The following is a 24,904-nucleotide window of genomic DNA, read 5'->3' as shown; positions in this document are numbered from 1 at the left end:
TTCCTACTTTCAAAACCTTCCTTTCTACTGCATCAAATCTTTCTTTTTAAAAAAATATTTATTATTATTTTTTAAAAAGACTCTGAGAGAGAGAGTACGTGCACGGGGGGGGGGGGGGCAGGGGGAGAGGGAGAAGCAGACTACCCACTGAGCAGGGAACCTGATTGCAGGGCTCAATCCCAGGACCCCAGGATCATGACCTGAGTGGAAGGCAGACACTTAACCAAGAGCCACCCGGGCGCCTCAATATTTATTTATTTAAGAGAGAGAGTGCATGTAAGCAGGCGGAAGAGATGAGGGGAGGGAGAGAGAATCTCAAGCAGACTCCACGCTGAGCACAGAGCTCGATGTGGGGCCTGATCCCATGACCCTGACTGATCATGATGACCTGAGCTGAAACCAAGAGTCGGATACTGAATCGACTAAGCCACCAAGCGTCCCTCAAATCTAAGTTCTAATGTACTAGAGTCTCCAAGGACTTCCCTTTTCCCCACCCAACAGGTCTTATTTCTCATAAGACCTCAACAGGTACTCTGCTGTGGCAAGGTGTGCTCTAGTGGGCCCCTGTTAATGTACACATTCATTTCTCTGCCTTTACTACCACAGGCAGTTATCCCCAAACCATTCTTTCTACCCATCCAAACCCTACCATCATTTCAAGGTCCAACTAAAGGATCAATTTTTTTTTTAATATTTAATTTATTTATTTGACAGAGAGAGAGACAGCCAGCGAGAAACGGAACACAAGCAGGGGAAGTGGGAGAGGAAGAAGCAGGCTCCCAGCGGAGCAGGGAGCCTGATGCAGGGCTTGATCCCAGGACCCTGGGATCATGCCCTTAGCCAAAGGCATACGCTTAACGACTGAGCCACCCAGGCGCCCCAAGGATCAATTTTTATAAAGCTTTATATGTCAGTCTACAAAGATTCTACACTTCTACTGAACTTAGGGGCAGTAGCATACAGCTTAGTATTTATCTTCCTAGAATTGTTTCTGGCAACCAAACTAGGCAATACGTATTCTTCTGTTTTTGCCAATGTCTCATACAATGCTACAAACAAAATAAAATAAGCTTTAAATAAACAAAGGCTGAGACATTAAAGGAAAAGTTTTTATTGTTATAGAATAAAGAAGAATCAATCCATGGTCTAGTATTTTCGCTTCTTCTGAATTCTTCTGGCATATATCATATATGCTGAATATAACCATTAATGTAACTTAATCTGATTAAGTTTCCCAAACACAAAATATTGCAGCTGTTATTAGAGGTAAGCAGTCTCCTATCTCCTTACCCTTCCCAACAACGCAAATAAATAAATTAGCATACAGGCTTATAGTTAGTCCCTCATGAATGCCTATTATGCTGCTAAGTATTCTTCTAGAATGTAGGAATACAGGAGTGAACAAACTTATGTCCCCATCCTTACAAAGTTTTCAATCTAGCGGGAGGAAAGAGAGCAGAAGCAAATATGGTATCTAGTGGAAGTAGTAATATAAACATAAAGAAGAAACAGGCAGATAAGGGGACGGAGAATGAAAGGGGCCATTTTAGATGTATCTGTATATACTGTCAGATATTTATAGACGTAACCAGAGGCCATGACACACAGAATAAAGACTTCTGGATTTATTCTGAAGAAGATGGAAAGCTGTTGAGTGGTTTTGATCAAGGGAGTGACAAGGCCCCACTTAAGTTTTAAAGAGATTACTATTCTAGTTACTTTTGGGAAGAATAAAATGTAGAGGGCAAAAATGAAAACAAGTAGGCCAGTTCAGAGGCTTGTGGATTCACCTTTGTAACCCCAATGCCTAAGACACCATTTGGCATATAAACTGTTAGGTATAGATCACCTAGGATAATATTTATTATCCTGTATCTTTAAAAAAATATTAGTAATAGTATACCAAACTCAGGTTTGAATCTCAGCTTAACCACTTTTATGTAAGCCCAAACCTATTACTTGATCTGAGCCTCACTTTCCTCACCAATAAAATGGAGCTACCTACGAGTTATTGTTGAGAACTGAATGTGACAATCTATCTAAAGCATTTAGCATAGTGCTTAACATATAGTAAGGACTAAAAAAAATGACAATTGGTTATTCACTACCTGCCCACCTCCACTGCCAACACTGAGAGTGGACAGCTACAGACTTCATTCTGAAGAAAACTCATAAAAACAAAGCCATAATATCAGGAAGATCAGGAGCTTAATTATGGACATGTGAAGTCCGAGATGCTATTAGCCATACCAGTAGAGATAGTGATTAGGCAGCTGGATATGAGTCTGGAGTTCAGAGGAGAGGGCTGGGCTGGACATTTTGGATTCTGGCCATAGTTGGTATTTAAAGCGGTGAGTCTAAAAGAGATCACCGAGGGAGTATGAATAGGTAGAAAACAGAAGACACACAAGGAGAGTCCTAGAGTACTGCAACATTCACTAATCAGAGAGATGAGAAGAAGAGTGAGGTGGAACTGAGAAAAACTAACCAGTCAAGTGCACAGAAGAGAGTGTGATATCCTAGAACCAAGTGGGAAAACTATTAAGAGTTTAAAACACAAACAAGTCAGACTGAGTAAGATGAAAAGTGAGAAATCATCATTAGATTTAGTGATGTGGTGGACTGTCAGGGGTGAATGCCATATCACAATGTGTTCAAGGAGAGGGGCACCTGGGTGGCTCAGTCGGTTAAGCATCCGAGTCTTGATTTTGGCTCAGGTCATGATCTCAGGGTCATGGAATCAAGCCCTGTGTCGGGCTCTACACTCGGCACAGAGTCAGCTTGAGATTTTCTCTCTCTCCCCCTCTGCCCTTCCCCGCCTTGAGCTCTAAATGAATAAATAAAATAAAATCTTATAAAGCAAACAATATGTTCAAAGAGAAAAATGTCAGAACAGTAAATTCACACAATTCATTCAATAAATTATGCTGAAAGGCCAGGAGAAAAACGGGGCGGTCTCTGGAAGGGGAAGTGGAATCTAAAGATGCCGTTTTTAAAGATCAAAGAAACAACAGCATAAACGCTGGTGGGATGGTTACAGCAGAGGGGTAACTGATGATGCAGTAGAGGAAAGAAGTACTGTAGCATTATTCTTGAGGGGGCGAGAGCAGATGGGATGTGATACTGAAGTCAATGGGATTGCCTTAGGTAGGCGAACAGATACAGTTATCCTTAGTAATGAAAGCAAAGGTGTGCATGCATAGATACAGGTAGGTGAACAGATGTCATGGAAGCAGCTTACGGAAATTCTCTTTCAACTGCCTCAATTTCCTCAGAGAAACTGGGAGAAAGTTCATCAATGGAAAGTACAATGGGCAGAAGGCATTATAATACAGGTTTGAAGAAAAATGACAAAGTGTGAAATAGTAATCTACGAAGTGGAAAGAGAATGGCCTAAAAAAATTTAGTGTGACTGATTTCAAGTAAAATCAGTAGGCTGGTTTTCTCCACTCAAGTTTGACCCCACTGATACAGGTAAAGATACAGAGGAGGTAAAAATTTAGGGATAATCAGAATGCTGGTTAGTCAAATAAGTACAATTAAGGGAGAAACCAGTAGAAAAACTGAGGGGGTGATAATATTGACTGACTATGGAAAGGTAGAGTAAGGAGGGAAATGACTGCATGAGAAGGATGAAGGAGGGTGAACAGGTAAAAGAATCAACAGATTTTTGGTCCTGGAGTGAGGGAGGTAGAAAGAAGAGTTGCATTTGGAGTAGGAAATTATATATAAAAGTGTAAGCTGAAATTGTCATTGAAGTTTAAGAATTACTACGTCACAAAACCAGACCCTTGGGATTCTTACCCTTAATAAGAAAGTTCAGTGTAGAGGTAAAACAAGAATCCATGTATCAGATCTAAGAGAATTTTAAGTAGATGACTGAATATAGCTAGGAATTCCTCGTCTTTCTGTGTATAATTTATTAGAGAAAGCAAATTCCAACTTTTTTTTTTTTTTAAAGATTTTATTTATTTGACAGACACAGCCAGCGAGAGAGGGAACACAAGCAGGGGAAGTGGGAGAGGAAGAAGCAGGCTCCCAGTGGAGAAGCCTGATATGGGGCTCGATCCCAGAACACTGGGATCACGCCCTGAGCCGAAGGCAGACGCTTAACGATTGCACCACCCAGGCACCCCAAATTCCAACTTTTTTAAAGAAAATGATTCATGTTAAAAAAAAATGCAATCTGACTGATAAAATAGTTTTAAAAAAAGACTCAACTGCTTTATTATTTTCCATGGTGTCCAGCTCATCCACTTATTTATAGTTCAAAATGTGTTCATGGGTTCTAAAGTCCTACACTACTCTGCTTACACTTACATGTATGAAGTAACTTAAACTAAAGCTAAGTGCCATTCTGTTAAGTTTATCCCTTGATGTCATTATTAGTAATTTCTGCATTTCCCAAACACAGAGAAATCATTACATTAAAAAAAATACCGACTTTCACATTTGAAGATTTCAAAGCAAACCATTGCCCAAACACATAAATACCCATCTGCGTACTCTTTAATTATCTATTTTTCAAATCCACCTACAACTTTATATTCAATCTGAACAGTTACACGCCATTAAAATGGCACTTTTCAGTAGTCAGAAAAAAAAATGAGTCTTGGTTTTCATCCTGCATGCAACATTTATCAAACTCTAGTAAATTCACAGTAAGTGTGAATGACAAGAGCAGTTATTTGCTTTACTCACCTCCTTAATAGCATCTTCATTAGGGAGAATGGAACATAAGCATGTGATATAGGCTTGCTGAAAAGATGACACATTTGAAATTTCTTTAGATTCTGCACAGAGTTTTGATAAAGCAGTGGCCTGAGGGATGCAGTTAGATTTCAACAAATGTTTTATTCGCATTTGCAGAAAGGAAGGTCCTTCTTGTGCAATCAATTTATTGACTAGAAAAAAGGAAAAATAAAAGTTTGATAACATATCTCATAACACATCAAGGTTAAGATGAAAGTTTGATATCTTTTGTTGCTGGTTTGTTTTTAGTGAATAAAAATTCAGTTGATATAACTTGGGAAGTTTATTCTGATCTCAATACTCATCTAACAGAGCAGAGAGCAAAATAAATTGCTAATGATTCCCACATTACTTAGTAGTTTTATTCTGAACACGAAATCTCTTAATAAAACTACTAACATTTTATCAAAATTAATTGTTTGACTTTTTCCTAATACGGAAATGAACTGTAAGCATAAATGAAAGAAAAAGAAGTAACCTATGTAATATTAACAACTACCACTTGAACACTTTTATGAGGTACCAAGCTTTAGGCTGAATGTTTCTATATACCTTTCATTTATTCTTCACACCACCACCAAGGCAAGTATTATTATCCCCACTTTAAGGTTAGGAAAATTAATACTCAGAGAAATTAGGTAACTTGCCAAGGATTCCAAAGCCAGTGGTGTTCTTTCCTCTAAACCAGGAATTTCTCAAAGTGTGTTCCACCGACCAAAAGACCTGAGAGATAGTCCTAGAAAAAAAAAGGATTCCTTGGTCAAATCTCTGAACAGTCCTGCAATAAAGAAAACTGTTCACTTTTATTTAACCCAATGTCTCCCAAACAGATTTGACCAGAGAACCCTTTTACACATATTATTAGTACAATGTAAAATATATGTTCCTGGTTCAGTACACACTTTGGAAAACGCTGCTCTGAGCGGTACTAAATATTAAGCATCTGAGCACTGACTTTAACAGTGTTCCAGACAATCCCTCAATTTATGAATAGCAGATACTCAACAAGTATGTGACATCATTACACACCATTATTTAAAGAACAGAGGTGAGAATACTGTTTGGCAAGACAAGTCATGAGCAAACAAACTGCTTTAGGTGTTTCATCTAAAATAGTGTTTCTCAAACTTAAAAGTTCCTTCTGAATAACCAGGCGTATCTTATTAAAATGCAGATTCTAATTCAGTAGGTCTGGAATGGGACCTGAGATTCTGCTTTTCCTTTTTCTTTTTTTTAAAAAGATTTTATTTATTCATTTGACAGAGAGAGAGACAGCCAGCGAGAGAGGGAACGCAAGTAGGGGGAGTGGGAGAGGAAGAAGCAGGCTCCCAGTGGAGGAGCCTGATGTGGGGCTCGATCCCGGCACCCTAAGCCAAAGGCAGACGCTTAACGACTGAGCCACCCAGAAGCCCCTGAGATTCTGCTTTTCTAACAAGCCTCTCAGATGATGCCCAGGCTGCTATGTCTACAGGCCATATATGGAGTAGAAATCATTAATATTAATAATAAACCACTGACCCAGTATCAAAACTAACTGTACAGTTTTTTATTTTTTCAAATTTTTATTTAAATTCTAGCTAGTTAACATACAGTGCAGTTACTGGTTTCAGGAACAGAATTCGGTGGTTCATCAATTACATGCAACACCCAGTGTTCATCACAAGTGCCCTTCTTAAAACCCATCACCCATCTAGCCCACATCCCTCCATCAACCCTCATTTTGTTCTCTACCGTTAGGTCTCTTATGGTTTGTTCCCCTCTCTTTTCCCTCCTCCCCAGATTCATATGTTTTGTTTCTTAAATTCCACACATGAATGAAATCATATGGTATTTGTCTTTCTCCGACTTATTTCACTTAGCATAATACACTCTAGCTCTATCCACGTCGTCGCAAATGGCAAGATTTCAATCTTTTTGATGGCTGAATAATACTCCATTGTGTGTGTGTGTGTGTGTGTGTGTGTGTGTGTGTGTGTGTGAGACGCACACACACACCACATCTTCTTTATCCATTCATCAATTGTTGGACAACTGGGGTCTTTCCATAGTTTGGGTATTGTGTATGGTTTTTAAAATTCTTTCCAAAAGCAGGTAATACTGTACATGCACATGACACAAAATTCAAAAGGCACAAAAAAGATGTATGGTTAAAGCTGTCTCCTTTCTGCCCTAACTCCAGTACTCTAGTCTTCCTCCCCAAAAAACAATTGTTTCCAATCTGTTATTTATCATTCTAAATATATTCAGAGTACAGAGGACCTATTTCTTTCCCCATGAAAACATATCATATAGTTCATTCTATACAGGTGGAAGGTGCCCATTTCCTGTGGTATTTCAAAAAGGTCTAGATTCTAGAGCTCCAACTCTGCAGATTTGGATTTAGCAGGTGAAGCCTGGACCTGGGACAGGGGGAGGGAGGAGGGAGAGAGGGAAGAAGAAAAGGAGAGGGAGAGGGAGGGAGAGAAGGTGAGGAGGAAGGGGAAAGGGAGACAGAATGTGTGTGTTGGTTTTAAATTCCATAGATACTCTAATATGTAGTCAAGGTCAAAAAGTATGGATGGAAAACAGATCACTTCCACTTGGATTTTTCCATTTTAAGTCCCACAGGCACTAAATTCCACAAAATGAACTCATAATCATATCTCCCACTCAAATAGTTCCTCATTCCTTACTTCTATTTTCAGTAATGGTATTCTCTCAATCATACAGAAATGAAATTTTGGCATTATTCTTCCTTACCACTCTGTCCCTCAATTATTATTATATCCTTATGGTATCCTAGCAATTCTTTTTTAAACTCTCCAATCTAATTCTTCCATATATTGCCTGCCACATCTGCCACCCCAATATTCTACTCTGCCTAACATCAGATTCTGCTCTCATTATCCGTCCTACCAGGTTGTAAGCATATTCACAAATCCCACCATGAATACAGGCATGTTATTTATACAACCTACCCTCTTCTAAATTTTCACAGCATTTTACCTCTTTCACTACACTTACTTTTCTCTTTAAGTACAGGAATAAAGGATTAGAGTGTAAAGAGGTTAAGATCTCAGGTTTTGGAATCACCAATGTGAGGCTGAATCAGGACTTTGGCACATACTAAGCTGTGAAACCCTTGGACAAATTAACTGACCTCTAAGCCTCAAGTTTCTTCACCTGTAAAAAAGTTAGTAATAGCCACCTCACAGAGCTGAATGAATCATAAATGAAATAGCAGTAATGCAGATAAGATACTTAGCATAGGACCAGGCACAGGGTAAATGCTCAGTACTAGCTGCTATTATGTTTCTGTCATCTCCCTTACTACACCATCAGCAATTTGTAAACAAATACCACGTCTTGTTAACTTTTGTATTCTCTAAAGCACTATGCACCATGCCTTACATATTAGAGGAATTTAATAAGACCATGTAAGACCATGTATTTAGCAACTGAGTGGTTATCGCTCTTCAATCGAAAACGTCTAATATCTCCTCACCTGGGTTCAAATTCTGCCCTCCAATTTTAACTACGTGGCCTTGGGCACATATAATCTCTTACCTGGTTGATGCACTAAATGAGATATGGAAAGTATTAACATGGTGCTTATCACACAACGAACACTCTAAATTATAGCTATTATTTCTATGAGGTAAAACTACTTTACTCAATATACTGCAACCAGTTACAGAAACCAATATTACATTTTATTTATTTAATTTTTAAGATTTATTTATTTGAGAGACAGCGAGAGACTACACACGGGGGGAGGGGTAGAGGAAGAGTGTCTCAAGTGGACTCCACACTGAGCACAGAACCCAGCACACGGCTTAATCTCATGACCCTGAGATCACGACCTGAGGTGAAACCAAGAGTCAGTCACTTAACTGACTGTGCCACCAGGTGCCCCTAATCTTGCATTTTAAATTCATTTCAAGTTATGCATCTCAACTTTGTTTTTTATTTATTTTTTGAAAGATTTATTTATTTTAGAGAGAGAGAAAGAAAGAGCACAAGTAGAAGGGGCAGAGGAAGAGGGAAAGAGAATCTCAAGCAGACTCCACCCTGAGCACGAAGTCCAATGTGGGGTTCATCTCACAACCCTGGGATCACAACCTGATCCAAAACCAAGAGTCAAGACAGTTAACTGATTGTGCCACCCAGGCACCCCTTAACTTTGTTTTTAAAGGAAATCCAGCCATACATTTCAATTTAAAATGAAAATAAAGTGTACACTGACAAGTCTTATTCCCAGTCGTATCCTTTCTGTATTTTTGTCATTTTAGTACAAAATAATTTTTTTTAAATTTCCATTTATTTGAGAGAGAGAGTACAAGTGGGAGGGGGAGGAGGAGAGGGAGAGAGAGAAGCCCAAGCAGACTCCCTGCTGAGTATGGAGCCCTATGCGGGGCTCAATCCCACGACCCCAAGATCACAAACTGAGCCACAACCAAGAGTCGGATGCTCAACCACCTGTGCCAGCCAGGCGCCCCTAGAACAAAATAATTTTTAATCATATATCCTTTCTTCCATCTAGATTAAACAACTGAACTGTTTTGTCATATTTCTTTATTCAGCTTTTCTTTTCCTGAACCATTTAAAAATAAATTAAAAACATCGTGACAGTTTACCTTGTGTATACTTCATCATGCAAAAAATGGTAACATTTAAGGACATTAAAAATAGCCCCCCCTTTTTTTTAAACAGGAAAGCCCGTTTTTGTTTTTACTGGACCCTCAAGTGGCACATGACAGTTCATAAAATGGTTTCAGAGATATAGGGTAGAAGGGACACAAAAAATAAACTGGGGTGGAAAGGAAAACAATCAGGAGGTATAGGCGCTGGTTCCCTGTCAGCCTGATTTGGGGAAAGCAGTTGGTGACTCTGAACAAGGATGGAACCCTTCCTTCAACCCTTAGTAGGGAAGAGAGGAAAAACAAAAACAAACAAAAAAAACCCAAGACTGTAGCTTTGGCCCTCCTGAGTCTCAAGGAAAAAGGGGAAAAGCCATTGTTTTGATGTCATAAGTTATGGGAAAGTAGGAGGAGGAGGGTGCCGGGTAGGGTAGAAGTCAACTGGAAAAACTAGCAGATACCAGATAGTAGCTCTGGGTGTCCTCTGAGTTGGAGTTGGAATCACTCCATTATGGTGGTGGGGGATCCCCACTGCTGACTGTGGGCTAAGGTCTGGTCTGTGGGCTGTCTAGATCCAGGTGGCTATTGCCATCAATGCTGCGAGGAGGGGCAGTTCTGTGAGTCCTGGGGCTCAGGATGGGAATCATCAGTGCAGAAGCCCTAGCTGGGCTTGCTCTTTGCCACCCCCACCTTCTATGGTAGGACCATGGGGATGCAAAGGCCTTCAGTACCTGGGCTAAAATGTGGGTGGGAGAACCTGTTATTTCTCTGCTGACTATGCCAGGCAAAAGTGCCAACAACTGTACTTATTACATACTTCAGTAATAAACTGTTTTTTTTTAGGGGATGGGGAGGACACAAAATTCAAGAACTCAAAGCAGGAAAAATAAAAAAATTTTTTTTAATAATAATTTTTTATTATGTTATGTTAGTCACCATACAATACACCATTAGTTTTTGATTCAGTGTTCCATGATTCACTGGAAAAATAAAAAATTTTTTATTCATTCATTCATTTGTTCATTCCAGCGAGGGAGGCAGGGAAGGAGGGAGAGAGAGAATGTGGGGTGGGGGGAGGGGTGCAAGGAGAGGGGGAGAGAACCTCAAGCGGACTCCACTCTGAGCATGGAGCCCAATGCAGGGCTCGAACCCACCACTGTGAGATAATGATCTGAGCCAAAACCAAGAGTTGGAAGCTTAACCAACTACACCACCCAGGCACCTCAGGAGAAATAAACATCTTTTATTTTATTCAAAAAAAATAAACAAAAGCATTTATTGAGTTCCTTGGAGGCTAAAAAATGTGTACTTTTATGCTTCTGATTAGTGTATCATTGAAGACAGGACAATCAATGAGATGACAGTCACTGCTTTCTAGTTTCAAATATATGTTACTACCTGGGCTACAAGGGCAGTGCAGCCATAAAGGAATCTTCCTAATCTCCTAACCAGAAATTAGGGTGAGGGCCAAATGAGAAAGTAGGCAGACTATATAGGCTGCCCTCCACATATATGGCAGTTCACAGAGTAACTCCTTAGATATGTAGGTATTCTGTACCCATTCAGAGTCTTGTAGATAGTGGGTACTTAATTATTATCTTTATTGAATAGACAGGATATCACAAGACATTAGGAGAACAGTGCTTCTCCCCATTTCTTGATTTTTTTCTATATGAAAAGAAATTAAGTACTGTAAATTCCTGAGGTGGGGTGATGTATTGGATTAGTACATCAAGAAAAAATAAAGTGCGTACATTTAACGCCAATCCACCTTTCCCCCTCTTGGGCTTAGGCCTGCCTATAGAGAATAAGAGAGTAAGCGTTCTTCTTGGCCCTAGTTCAAGCCCCATCTGGACTGAGATCTGCCTAATTCTGGGATTCTTCTGAAACTATTAGGCTCTGTCCTCTAAGCAACTTTTATTAATAAGAAAAGTGATATTTTAGGCTCCATTTGCCTATATCTACAAAGGGATGACATGTACTGGGAACCTCAATAGAAAACAATAAAACCAACCTTTTTCTATTTAACAGCTCTTTCTCTTATTCTTTTTTTCCCTCACCAGTGTGACTAATAAGCAGAATTGGCAGAGAAAAGGAACCAAGAGAAAACTCTAATTACCTTTATTGCCAATCTTCTCACTATATAGAAAAACCAAACAGTGTGTATGTAGTAGGTATCAAACTTGAGGAATGAATAAGCTAACTGGGATATTTTAAGGCATCAATATTCAAATGGTCTGCCTAAGACCTAAATTAAAGACATAACAAAAGTATAAAAACTCTTCTGAACCTCATTTTTATTCCAGAAGCATACTTAACAGAATGTGATCCTTTTAATTTTCTACTTAAAGCAAATGAAATCACAACTGGTGGTATCAAATGAGATAATTTTTTGTGCCTAAAATGTAAATATCAATTTAAATCCACAAATCTTCTGGTATTAAACTGATAATTTTGCAAATAAAAATTTTCATTCTTTGCATTTCTCTACAAAATGCTAAATTCCAATACTTCATAAGTTTAAAATAAAACAGCAATTTTTTTCATGGTCCTTAGTTGTAGTAACCAGTGAACAACATATGAGGAAAGCTCTACCACATACCAAACACTAGAAAAAGATTATTTATTTGCATCTCAGAACTTTATATGACCACTGTTACTCAATGCAACATTTTTAAGTAAGTGCAAGGAATATTTAAAACACTACCTAAAAATGCAGAATACTTAGGCAAAACATTAAATGCTAATGGTTAGCTTTTACTATTCAAAGGAGAACAGACTGGGTATAGATACACAGGTGATAGTCACAAAATTTTAACTCATTAATGAATTCTAATTCTCTTAGATCTAAATCCGCCTTCAATATAGTTAGTAAAGTTTTATGGCTTACCTTCTTCTGTTTCTACTGGCTGTTGAGACAGAATTTTAAGAAGAACCGGGTTTTTCCACACCCCTTCCTTTGTAACATGAACCAATATTTGTAGGTTATTATTCCCAAATTCCAATAATGCATCATGTGACTCCTAAAGCAAAAACAGCACATCCAGAAACAGGCTAATAAGCAATATAAAAAATAGTTTTGCCTTTTAAATGTATCTGAACATCTACAAAAGGAACTATCATCTTGCATTTCCTAAAAAGAAATAAGCAGAGGAAAAAAAAAAACTATCCTCAAAGCTTTGTGAACTGTTACTATCTTCTTTAAAAAAATGAAACAATGTTGTTTTCACTAAATTAAAGGGCACCTTTAAAATGTCTTCCTAAATTTTCCTTGGGTAAAATTTATCACCACAATTCAATTTACAACCTCACATTACTAAATTATTTTAAGGCCATTGTACAGCTTTCTTTTAAAGGATTCTACAGTTCTAATCTAGTCCTTTTTTTTTTTTTTTTAAGATTTTATTTATTTATTTGACAGAGATAGAGACAGCCAGCGAGAGAGGGAACACAAGCAGGGGGAGTGGGAGAGGAAGAAGCAGGCTCTTAGCGGAGGAGCCTGATGTGGGGCTCGATCCCAGAACGCCGGGATCACGCCCTGAGCCGAAGGCAGACGCTTAACCGCTGTGCCACCCAGGCACCCCCCATCTAGTCCTTCTAATAGAAATATTACTTAATGAGGCCAGCTGATGCATTTTTTCATTGTTCTATCAAATGACTTTTTAAATGAAAAGTGGCTCTATATAAAATGTCATGGAAAGTCTTGGTTATTAGCTATCATTCTATCTCTTCAGAAAACAAAATGTAATTGCCAATAGTTTGTTCTTTAAAATAGTTATGTACACAAAGGGTCAGGAGAAAGGGGTCAGAAATTTAACTTGACATGAATGATTAAGTACATGTCTGCACTGTCCTCTATTACTAATGAGGGTTATTGGTTGTTCCCATATTCTAAAATTTTAATATTTTCTCTTATTTTAGAATGCTGAAATTCTCAAGAAATATAAGCTTCCATTTATAAGCAATGTTCTTTGGAAAATATATGTTAATGATGTTCACAGACCTAAGAATATAATTTTATATTTCACTTTAAGTGAAATATAAGAAATAAAATTCATTTTTCCCCTTAATTTTAATGTCAAAGTTGTAGGTTTTTAACACATGCACTCCCAATATGCTGAGTTACCTTCTGCAGAGAAAGGATTTAAAATTTAGATTTGACAAAGAAAGTGGTATTTCCAATTTCCAAAACTTAGACATACATCTGTGATAAAATTAGGTTTAAAAAAGTTGTAAAAAACAGTATCTCATTTTTGGTATTAGAAAATCCACTTCAGGGCATATTTTCATACCTCCAGGCAAAAGATCTGGAAGGGTTACACAAACTGAAAATAGTGAATGAGTGTTCTCTCTGTGGCCTGCTCTGATAAAACTATTCTCTTACCATAACTTTCCTCAAAACTATCTGCTGCCTTGTCCATTTATCACTAAAATAAGAAAACTTCAGAGTTTTACCTTTTAGATTTCAACAGGGACCATGTCTTACATTTTACCTCTACTGCATTTATTTTATTGAACACATATTCAAAAGTATATCCTGTATGATAAATAGTGGAAAAAGTTACACAGGTAGAGGGAAAAGGCAAATATTTTATGCAGGCATACAACCTAAGAAACAATAAAGAAATAAGACAGTATTCTCTCTACAAAGAATACTATTATAAATAATAGTAACAACCCAAACAAGGATTATGAGATTTACCCTTGTAGACTGTTGTATGCCAGGACAAAACCACCGGCAGGCCTCACAACACAGTGTGACAATATCAGTGTGTTATTTATGAAAGATGATTTTAGCAGCTGTACGTATACGTGAGGAATTAGGATCACATTACAGGGATTAAAATAGGCCAAGGACACAACCAAAAAAAATTCTCTTTTCCCCAAAAAGATTAACATTATCATCATTTCATTTTGGGTTATATATCCCAGAAGAAAGAAATTTCCAGATAATGAAGTATGTCTGTTAATATGCAAATCATTACTTGTGCCTACATCAAACAGGTCCAGACTACTACAGAGTCTGTGTCCTGGAGGAGCAGCTGGCAAAAAGCTAGCTCTGGGTATAAATCTGCGTGTAACTTTAGGCAAGCTAATTAACATTCTCTATGCCTGTCTCCCTGTTTGTAAATGGAGATTCAAATGATCCCTACATTATAAGGTTTGTAATTTGATTACAAGACACAAAAAACATAAAAGCGTAGAGCAGTATTTAGTATACGGTGATAACGAATGACAGTGATAACAAACAACAGCTATTAATATTGTGTCTATTTTTTAAAACCGTTTTTCCATCTCTGTCCTTAATTCACAAATTTGCCACCTGTTGTATTTTCCTCCTATCCTACTCTATCCTCCAGAACTTGCTACTTTCTGATGTGCTCACCTGATAATCAAGCCAATATGAGAGCCAATGTAGCTCTCCTGTAAGTAAAATAAATGAACAGAATCTATGATGACTATTTTGGTTGTCTGAGAGACTTATGCTAGACACAATCCCTGAAGTGTTAGAGTGAAAATTAATAGATAAGTGTACTTAGAATGATCCAAATACTGCTACCTTATAATCACATACAACTTTACATTTTTAATAGCTTTATTCTGTATAAAACTTTGCTTTTGTTTTTAAACTTTGTTTCTGATTATGAAAACTTGTGCTGATTCCTAAGCTATATAAAGGCTAACAAAACCAAATGAAAGACAAAAACAATTTTTAACACACCACTTCGTTTGGAAGACCTCTTTCTCAAAATTTCATAAACTTAATAACAATATACAATATACTTGTTTTTCTTTCAAGTTTTCCACTTTAGTTTGCTGGGAGAAATTAACTAGGTGTCTTGGATTTCTAAACAGAGACCTTTTTTTCAACCCAAATCAACTCACCTGTAGAGACTGAAGGAAGAGTAACCAGACTTCACATGGCAGTTCACTTTCAGACACTGAAAGCAGTAATTCAAAACAACTCCTATAATGTAAAATAATGAAGTCAGTATGTAACTGTGGTTATAAGCATAATCAAATACAGTATGACAATGATACTCATAGTTATATTGGCTTTTCAACTTTAAAAAAGAGAAAAAAGAAAAACCAGGAGGCTTTATAATTACACTGTGGCTTTAAAACATTTGGTAATGATACATTCCTTTTAGAAACCAAATCCCAAGCAGTTTTATTTAGTTTATTAGGGTTATAGGAGGGTACCCAAACAGGAACCATTCTGATTCCACAAGACAAAAACAGGAGCTCATGCTATTGTCAATTCAGCTGATAAAAAGATAAATACATGTAACGGGTCATCTATGTAGGTTCTTGTCACTTGCAGAGGAACAGACTGGCAAGGCCATTTCCTTACCTCTAACATATCAAGACCACCCAGACTAGAAGTTATCCTCCCAAACAATCTGTAAGGTAAACCAATCTAAAAACTGAGTAGCTGTTGTACCTTTTCAATTTGCAGACGAAAATTACATTAAAGGTATAATTTTATCTGCTACCAGGCAGCCAAATATTAAAACAGCAGCTAAATTATCATGGACTCAGGGTGGTAATCTTCTATATACCCTGATATTTTCTCCTAGTAAAATTATTCTTAGTTCAAATAATATAATTCAACTGCAGAATTTCATAGTATTTCCCCTCAGAGTGATCCTCAAAGACCACTAAAGTTTCCAGATACTCTTGTTACTTATATTGATCTATACCCAAGGACAGAAAGAAAATATATCATTCTTGGATACTAAGCCTGAGTAGGAAGAAACTCTGGAGGCAATTAGAGATTATGTTGATTATGTTGTTTGGCTGGAGCTTCACTTGTACTTATCTCCTGGGAACCAGAGTATGAAGACTCAGGGCAAAGGTATGACTTTAGTGGTGCTCTGAATAACGTGATTTCATAGTAAAGAGAAGTCAGGCAAACATTACAACCTAAGGTATTCAATTTTAACAGTGACTTAAGTACTTAAACTTACAGTACTAATCTGCCAAGCACTAAGAGGACATCTTCACATTCAGTAGTTAAATATGGGCGTGCACTGGCAAAGCTTTGGATGGCAAGTCGATATACCTCCAGAAGATACACCATATGTTCTGAGGCATTCTTGTTGCTTGCATATTGCAATAAGGTCTAAAAAAATAAAATTAAAGTATTAATTAAACTGTAAAAACAATGAAACAGACTGTCTTTGTTCTCAAATGCATAGTCGGTCCCTCCCCTTTTTTCTAATAAATGCATACACCTTTTATTTGCCTTTTTAGGCTCTGGTTTGCTTAGAGGATTCTATTTCATCACTTAATGAATTGATTCTGCTGAGTTAAAGAACCGCCAGAACTGCTCTTCTGACATGAGAATAAATCTAAGAGTAAAGCCATAAAATGTGTATAGCTGTTCTCACTAGAGGTCTGGAGTTTTGATCTCTGAAATTCAATAATGAGTTTCATCAATACATTAAATTGAGCCCCAACCATGTGCCAAGCACTGGGTATCCAAGAATAAGACTATGATCCCTGTATTCTACAAAAAGAGACTTATTCCTGAGTATGACCCTTAGCTCTGTAACTCCATAAAATCCATTTTTTTCCCCTGCATACACAGAACTGATTAGGCTTGATTTACACTAACCAATATATGAAACAATGATGTTATATGTGTATTTTTAACTAAGTTTCTTTTTAAAAATTAACATATGGGCCAAAAGCCAATTTTATAATAGGAGATTATATTATTATTTTATAATAGCTTTATAATAGGGGATAGTCATATTACTACCCAGAGTACCCCATTATCCATATCGTGGTTATCTAAGACAGTATCTGGTGAGTATGGAATCTAGAACAAAGGAAAATGGAATACAATCAAGCCTGATAAACTACATGTATCCAACACAAAGAATTTGTTCAAATGATGGTGGAAAGATGGCTTATGTTCTCTCTAGACAATGCTAGAAAACCACTACTAAATTCTTGTTTGGGGATTCTCTAGGTTCCACAGAGTTGTTCTCTCTTCTATTAATATATATCTTCCTTATAACAAGTGATTAGGTTTTGCTTATGGTCAACTGATATATCTAGTTAGGTTACCATTTGAATTATGCATAGGGATGATGCAACTTTTTCCTCTAGAATACACATTCTGACTGGGCTAGTCCTAATTCTGATTGGGACTCCTTCTATAGGAAAGTCTTATTTTCAGAGGTACCTTTATCTTGAGTGAATTACATGTGATTTGAATTCATTACCAACCCCCCCGCCCCGGGATAATTTCTTCAAAAGGTCCTAACTTCTTGTCTTAAATTTTTCTGCCTGAAGAACTATAAATAGCTGTGGTAGCATTACAGGATTCCACTGCATTTTCTGCGGCTTTAGTTTCCAAACTAACAGTCCCTATATCAGTTCTGATAATTAAGAATAGTCTTGATTACTTTAAAAAAAAAAAGCTTAAAGGAAATACATGATAAACAATTACACCATATACAGTAAAAACTCTTAGCTAACACACTGGATTATCTGGTCTTTGCATACCTGAATGATCAAGCCGTTTATTTTGCATATCAATTCAATTAAGTATCTTGCTGCAGTACCACACCAGAGATGTGAACTCCTTCTATACTTTCGGAAGAGCATTATGTCCTCATTTAATCAAACCCCAACTTATAATAAAAAAAACTTAGTAAGAGAGGATCATTAAACTCACCCTGTAACAATCCTTTTTGCAGCTAAATGAGTACAGAGAAGGAATACAGAATATGTGCTTATCTGTTATATAAATAAGAGTTTGCACACTCTCTCAAGAAATTTATTAAAATCTTTGTTAGAAACAAAGTCTGTTTCAGGTCAGCAAATTACTTATTGTCTCCACTGGTTAATCTAAAACCAGAGAACTTCACAAATTTATACTCAATACTAGATTTTATACTCCCTGATGTCAGATATTATGCGTTATCAATCTTCACAAGCCTAACAATTCTCCACCCAATTCCACCACCACAGAACATTCTCAAGTCTCACTAAATGTTTGCTGATCCATTCACCATATTCACTGGACGAATATTTACAGAGAGTCTACTCTAACCTACACTGCTAGGTGCTGGGGAAAAAGACATGGGGGGTCTATTTTCATGGAGCTTTCAGAATGAGTCAACACAGTCTGACAGTTGAAACCACACATGAAAATTTATCAACTGCTGCCTGAAGTATACAAAGAGGAGGGCACAGTGCATACAGATGAGGTGGGTCTTTCCAGTCTACTTTCCCACTCAGAATGCTCCTGATATCAATCCAGTATCTTCTGACACAGACATTCCATTAAGACTTCTACAAGTTACACAATTTCAAAGATTCAGTACCGCAGGGGTATTTATGTTTACAGCTTGTCCTATACTGATTTATTTATTTTTATATTCCTGAATATTTTCACCTTCATGTGTTAGTCCAATTTAATAGGTCTCCTTTAACATATCCATTATGACATACTCTGAGCATTTGAAGAATCACTGGAACAATCTTCTACACTATCACCTCTTTTAAAAAATTCAAGATTAAGTTAAATGAATTACAGCCATCCAAATAACATTCCACCAGAAGCAGTAAAGAAAAATAGAGGTCTTATTCCTCCTCAGAAATTTAAATTTTAGACACCAACAAAACTGAAAGAGAAAGGGAAGATAAATAATAAATATGACTCTGGGGCACTTGGATGGCTCAGTTGGTTAAGCATCTGCCTTTGGCTCAGGTCATGATCTCAGGGTCCTGGGACTGAGACCCGCATCAGGCTCCCTGTTCAGCAGGGAGTCTGCTTCTCCCTGTCCCTCTGCCCTTCCCCCCTGCTTCTGCTCTCTCTCTCAAATAAATAATCTTAAAAAAAAAAAATAAATATGACTTCCTCAAGTTCATTAGGATTCTACAAGAGACTAAATTAATAGCTCCTCTCTTTGTTTCAGTTAACTCATTTATTCCAGAAAGGCCTACTATGTGGCAATACTATGCTGAGTACTCGCCCTTTTAGAGCAAGGTGTACTGAGAGGTCAAATACGTTTATCTCTCTATAGAAACCATTTTCATTAATTTTAAACATTTTTACTGGGGTGCTCTCATTCATATCCCAGGCAGATTACCTCAAGTCTTTGTTATATACCTCAACTGCCTATTAGACATTTCCATCTGAATGTCCTCAATTCTCAAACTCAATATGTGCAAAACAAACATCTTCCCCAGCAAATACGCTCTTCCTCCTATGCTCCATCTGCCTCTTTTTTCAGGAGAGAGAGCTAAAAAAAAAAAAAAAATCACTGCCCCAAAGTTTGTTGATTCAACCTCAGAAATACCTTTGTTTCCTATCCCTATACTTTATTTTTGTAGTCAGTGACCGTGACCAGGTCCCCAACATAGTTTACTATGGACTCACCTGGACTTCTACAATGGTTTACTTCTCTAGGCTGAATACCCTCCGGTTCTGTATATGTGTGTGTGTGTGTTTTAAAGATTTTATTTATTTATTTATTTGAGAGAGTAAGCGAGAGAGCACGAGCAGCAGAAGGAGGAGCAGAGAGAGAAGGAGAAGCAGACTCCCTGCTGAGCAGGGAGCCCAACATAAGGCTTGTGGGGCTCAGTCCCAGGACTCCAGGATCATGACCTGAGCCAAAGGCACAACTGAACCAACTGAGCCACCCAGGCACCCCTCTGTATATGTGTTAAAATCACAACATATTTGTACATTGAAAAAAAAAAGTAATGCACAGGAAAAAACCCAGAAGGAACTCAATTAAAATGCTAATATAGCTAGCCCTGGGATAGTAATAGCGTTATGAACAATTTTGTGTTGTCTTTATATTTTTCTAAACTTCCCAAATTTTAATGAACATTACTAGGTTTACGACTAGGAGGAAAAAATATCTCCCCTCATCCGAATCCTTTTTTTTTTTTTTTAAGATTTTATTTATTTGAGAGACAGAGTGAGCACAATGAGAGACAGAGTGAGCACAAGTGGGGGAGCAGCAGAGGGAGAGGGAAAAGCAGACTCCTCACTGAGCAGGGAGCCCAATGCAGGGCTCGATCCCAGGAATCTGGGATGATGACTTGAGCCAAAGGCAGATGCTTAACTGACTAGTCACTCAGGTGCTCCTCCCCCTGTCCAAGTTCTATCTATATTCCTCACTACATGGTTTCAAAGTGATGGGCAGCATGCTATTTTCCAAAACCATCAAAGAGGGAGCATTTCTTTTTTCTTAAGTTTATGTATTTATTCATAGTAACCTCTACACCCAACACGCTCAAACTCACGACCCCAAGATCAAGAGTCACATGCTCTTCCAACTGAGCCAGCCAGGAGCCCCAAAGAGGGAGCATTTTACAGAACAGTCATATTTTATGTGGAGATGTATTGCAATTTAAAACTCAAATGGTGGGGCGCCTAGGTGGCTCAATCAGTTAAGTGAAGTATTCAACTCTTGATTTCAGCTCAGGTTGTCATCTCAAGGTCTTGGGATTGAGCCCCGGCCCAGGTAGGGCTCCATACTTAGCAGGAAGTCTGTCTGAGATTCTCTCCCTCTCCCTCTCCCTCTGCTCCTCCCCCTGCTCTCACACATGTGTGCATGCTCTCTCTCAAATAAATAAATCTCTTAAAAACTGCCATTAAAAAAATAATAATAAGCAAAACTCAAATAGTTCAAGACTAATATTCCCAACTGAATATGCACAGTATTTTTGAGCACACAGTATAAGCTAGGCATTCTCCTAGGAGCTTTACATGCTACTAACACAATTTACAATAACCCTGTGAACTAGGTGATTTATCACCAGCCCATTTAAAAAATGAGGAAACAAAGGGGACCCTGGCTGGATCAGTTGGTAGAACATGCAAGTCTTGATCTAGGGGTTGTAAGTTCAAGCCCCATGGTGGGTGCAGACATCACTTAAAATAAAATCTTTTTTTTTTTTTAAATGAAAAAACAAACACACAGAGAGCTTAAGTTATTTGCAAAGTCACCCAGAATAGGCAACTGCTGGATTCAGGATTTAAATTTGAATTCAGGGTCATGTGGCTCCAGAGCCCACACTTCATCGCTTTACTTCAGGTCTTCACAGCATGCACAATTCTACAACTATTTGAAGTGCGCTTTTAAATTCTGCTTTTTTCCCCTATGCATTATCTTTAATATTTTGCAGCAAGTAGTACGATTAAAGTGACTGCGTCCGGGAAGGTTTTGCGGCAATGGTGCTGACTGACACCCCACATACCGGTGGTTCACAAAGAAATGAAAAAAGGTATCCGGCATTTATCGTTAAAGCTACATGTCCTACGGCAAAAGGAAATTATGTAACTTTTAATAATAGAAGATGATTTGCATTATTTCAAATTTTGCACATAAAGTGAAAAATCTTATTGATTTTAATTTCTCCACACATCAAAATTACCAGAATTAAATCAATTTGAGTAAAATGTGACTGCACCATGACAAACAGGCTTCCAGCAAGACTAATAAGTTCGTTTTCTGAAGTATGGGTCAAGTTTGAAAAAGCAAAAGTAAGAGGAACAGGAGGACTCCAAATAGACAGCAACGCTGAACAAAGTCAGTAATGACTAAAACAAATGGGGTCATATGGTGACAAGACTTAACATCACTCGGTGAGTAAACACTGGAGGTTTCCCATGAAGAGACTAAGCTGGGTGTGAAATGAAATGGAAGGGGAGGAATAAGGCTGGCTGCTCACACAAAGAAGGTGGGTAAAGTCAACTAAAACCTTTAAGTCTTTCGCATGTGTTACTATTGGGCCCCACCTCACCCTTTTCATACTGGTTATAGTTGGTTTTTCAAACCCAGAAATATGACTTATTACTCTATCATATCTACCTAATTCATCCATCCTGATTAAATTTCACTGGATTCAGTCCATCATTCCTGCCTACCAAGATTATTTTTAGAGACTGATTCTGCCATAAGATTTAACTATACTTTCTTGCATCATTTCATTTTGAATTTTAATAGAATACCTTTTATTGTTTTGTCATAAAACTAGTATCACTTACTGTTTAAAAAATAAAAAGACGGAGAAGTAGAAATAAAAATATCAAGAATCCACACTACCACCCAGGTAACAGACCACTGTTAACAGGTAATATTAAGTTTGAGAGGATTTTATAATGCCTAAATAGAAGCATTTTAATGGCATTATACTACACACTGTTTTGTAAAATTTTCTCCCACATCAGTATGTTATAGCTGCATAGTCTTGTGTGTGTACCACAATTACCAAATTCTCTGTTTCTGGACATTATGGCTTTAACTTTGCATTATTATAATGTTGAAAGCACTGCTTTAACTTCTTCCATGTATCCATGACAATTTTCTCAGGATAATATCCTATAAATGGAATTGCTGGGTCAAAGGATGCATTATTTTTAATGCTTCACATAGTGCCAAATTCTGCTCCACAAAATTTGTTCCAATTTACATTTCTATTATTAGTGTTAAGACAGTGACAGATTGGAAGCTGTTAAAATTACTGTTTACTACAATCTAAATACAACTTTTGAGTGTCAACTGGATAGGGGAAATACAATTACTGTGTATACTCAATTTACAATCCTTTCATTACTGGTGGAGTTGAATACAATTTTCATGTATTTTTTTTAAAGAGATCATCTTAAAAATTACCATAGCATCTCTAAGGTATCTTCACCTGAGTTATAACAGTAAAGAAGAGAGCGTGGATGAGGACAGCTCCAACAGATAACTTTAATCTTCAAAAAAAATCAGAGGAGGAAACACTCTCTAAATCACTCTATGAGGCCACCATTATTCTGATACCAAAGCCAAACAAAGACTACAAGAAAACTATGTACCAATATCCCTTATAAACACTGATTTTTTAAAAAATCAACAAAATACTAGTAAACTAATATCAATGGCATGTTAAAATGGATTAGGTACCATGACCAAGTGGGATTTATTCCTGGAATGCAAGGATGGTTCTGCATATGACAATCAATGCAATAACTGCATTAACAGAATAAAGGGAAAAACCCTTACAAGATCACTTCGACTAACGCAGAAAGGGCATTTGAAAAATTCAATTTTTCAAGAAAAAACAGTCAACAAACAAGGAATAGAAGAAAACTATCTCAACGTAATATAGATCCACAGATGAAAAAACCACAGCTAACACTATACTCAACGGTGAGACTGTAAGCCTTTCCTTGAAGATTGGGAAAAAAGGGACACACGAGTGTCTCAGTTGGTTAAGCATCTGCCTTCAGCTCAGGTCATGATCCCAGGGTCCTGGGATCGAGTCCCACATTGGGCTCCTTGCTCAGTGGGAAGCCTGGTTCTCCCTCTGCCTGCCACTCCCCCTGCTTGTATTCTCTCTCTCTGGCAAATAAATAAATAAAATATTTTTTAAAAAATGCCCACTTTCACCACTTCTATTCAACACAGTACTGGAAGTCCTAGTGAGAGCAATTAGGCAAGAAAAAGAAGTAAAAGGCACCCAAATTTGAGAGAAAGTAGAAGTAACACTGTTTGTAAATAACATGATACGCTGTATATGTAGAAAATGATAAAGATTCCACATTAAAAATAAACAATGAGAATAAACAAATTCAGCAAACCTGCAGGATACAAAATTAACACACAAAAATCAGCTGATTTTTATACACTAACAATGAATAATCTGAAAAGGAAGTTCACTATTCCATTTATAGTAACATCAAAAATATAGTTAGGAATAAACTTAACCAAAGAGACTTGCACAATGAAAACTACAAAACTTTGCTGAAAGAAATGAAAGAAGACACAAATAAGTGGAAAGACATGACACAGAAATGTCCACAGACTGAAAGACTTACTATTGTTAAAATTCCAATGCTACCCAAGGCAATCTACAGATTGAATGCAATCCTTGTCAAAATCTCAATTACTTTTTTTTGCAGAAACAGAAAAATCCATCCTGGAGCGCCTGGGTGGCTCGGTTGTAAAGCATCTGCCTTTGGCTCAGGGAGTGATCCCAGGGTCCTGGAATCAAGCCCCGCCTCGGGCTCCCTGCTCTGCTGGGAGCCTGCTTCTTCCTCTCCCATTCCCCCTGCTTGTGTTCCCTCTCTCGCTGGCTATCTCTCTGTCAAATGAATAAACAAAATCTTAAAAAAGAGAGAGAGAAAAATCCATCCTAACAGTGTTATGGAATCTCAAGGGACCCTGAATTGCCAAAACAATCTTGAAAAGAAGAACAAAGTTATAGATCTCACTATTTCCTGATTTCAAAATTTACTACAAAGCCACAGTAATCGAAGCCGTGTATACTGGCATGAAGACAAACATAAAAACCAATGGAATACAGAGCCCAGAAATAAACCCTTACATGTATGATCAATGAGTTTTCACAAGGGTGCCAAGACCATTCAATGAGAGAAAGGGTAGTCTTCTCCATAAACAGTGTTGAGAAAATTAGGTATCCATATGCAAAAGAATTAATTAGACTCTTACCCTATACCATATACAAAAATTAACTCAATACAGATCTAAGAGCTAAAAAATCTTAGA

General features: G+C 37.5%; 1 protein-coding gene across 1 annotated transcript in view; it reads right to left on the bottom strand.

The window, feature by feature from the left end:
* The window catches only part of RLF (RLF zinc finger), an 86,243-nt gene that overhangs the window by 38,244 nt on the left and 23,095 nt on the right, over positions 1–24,904 (bottom strand). The window contains exons 2-5 of the mRNA XM_002927560.4: positions 16,343–16,497; positions 15,258–15,339; positions 12,262–12,394; positions 4,702–4,904 (exon numbers count right to left, since the gene is read on the bottom strand). Of these exons, the coding sequence (XP_002927606.4) occupies positions 4,702–4,904; positions 12,262–12,394; positions 15,258–15,339; positions 16,343–16,497 (573 nt within the window). The remainder of the gene's footprint in view (positions 1–4,701; positions 4,905–12,261; positions 12,395–15,257; positions 15,340–16,342; positions 16,498–24,904) is intronic.

This window comes from Ailuropoda melanoleuca, chromosome 2 (genome assembly GCF_002007445.2).
Source record: "Ailuropoda melanoleuca isolate Jingjing chromosome 2, ASM200744v2, whole genome shotgun sequence".
NCBI classification, from domain to species: Eukaryota; Metazoa; Chordata; class Mammalia; order Carnivora; family Ursidae; genus Ailuropoda; species Ailuropoda melanoleuca.
This window is presented reverse-complemented; position numbering and strand designations above follow the sequence as displayed.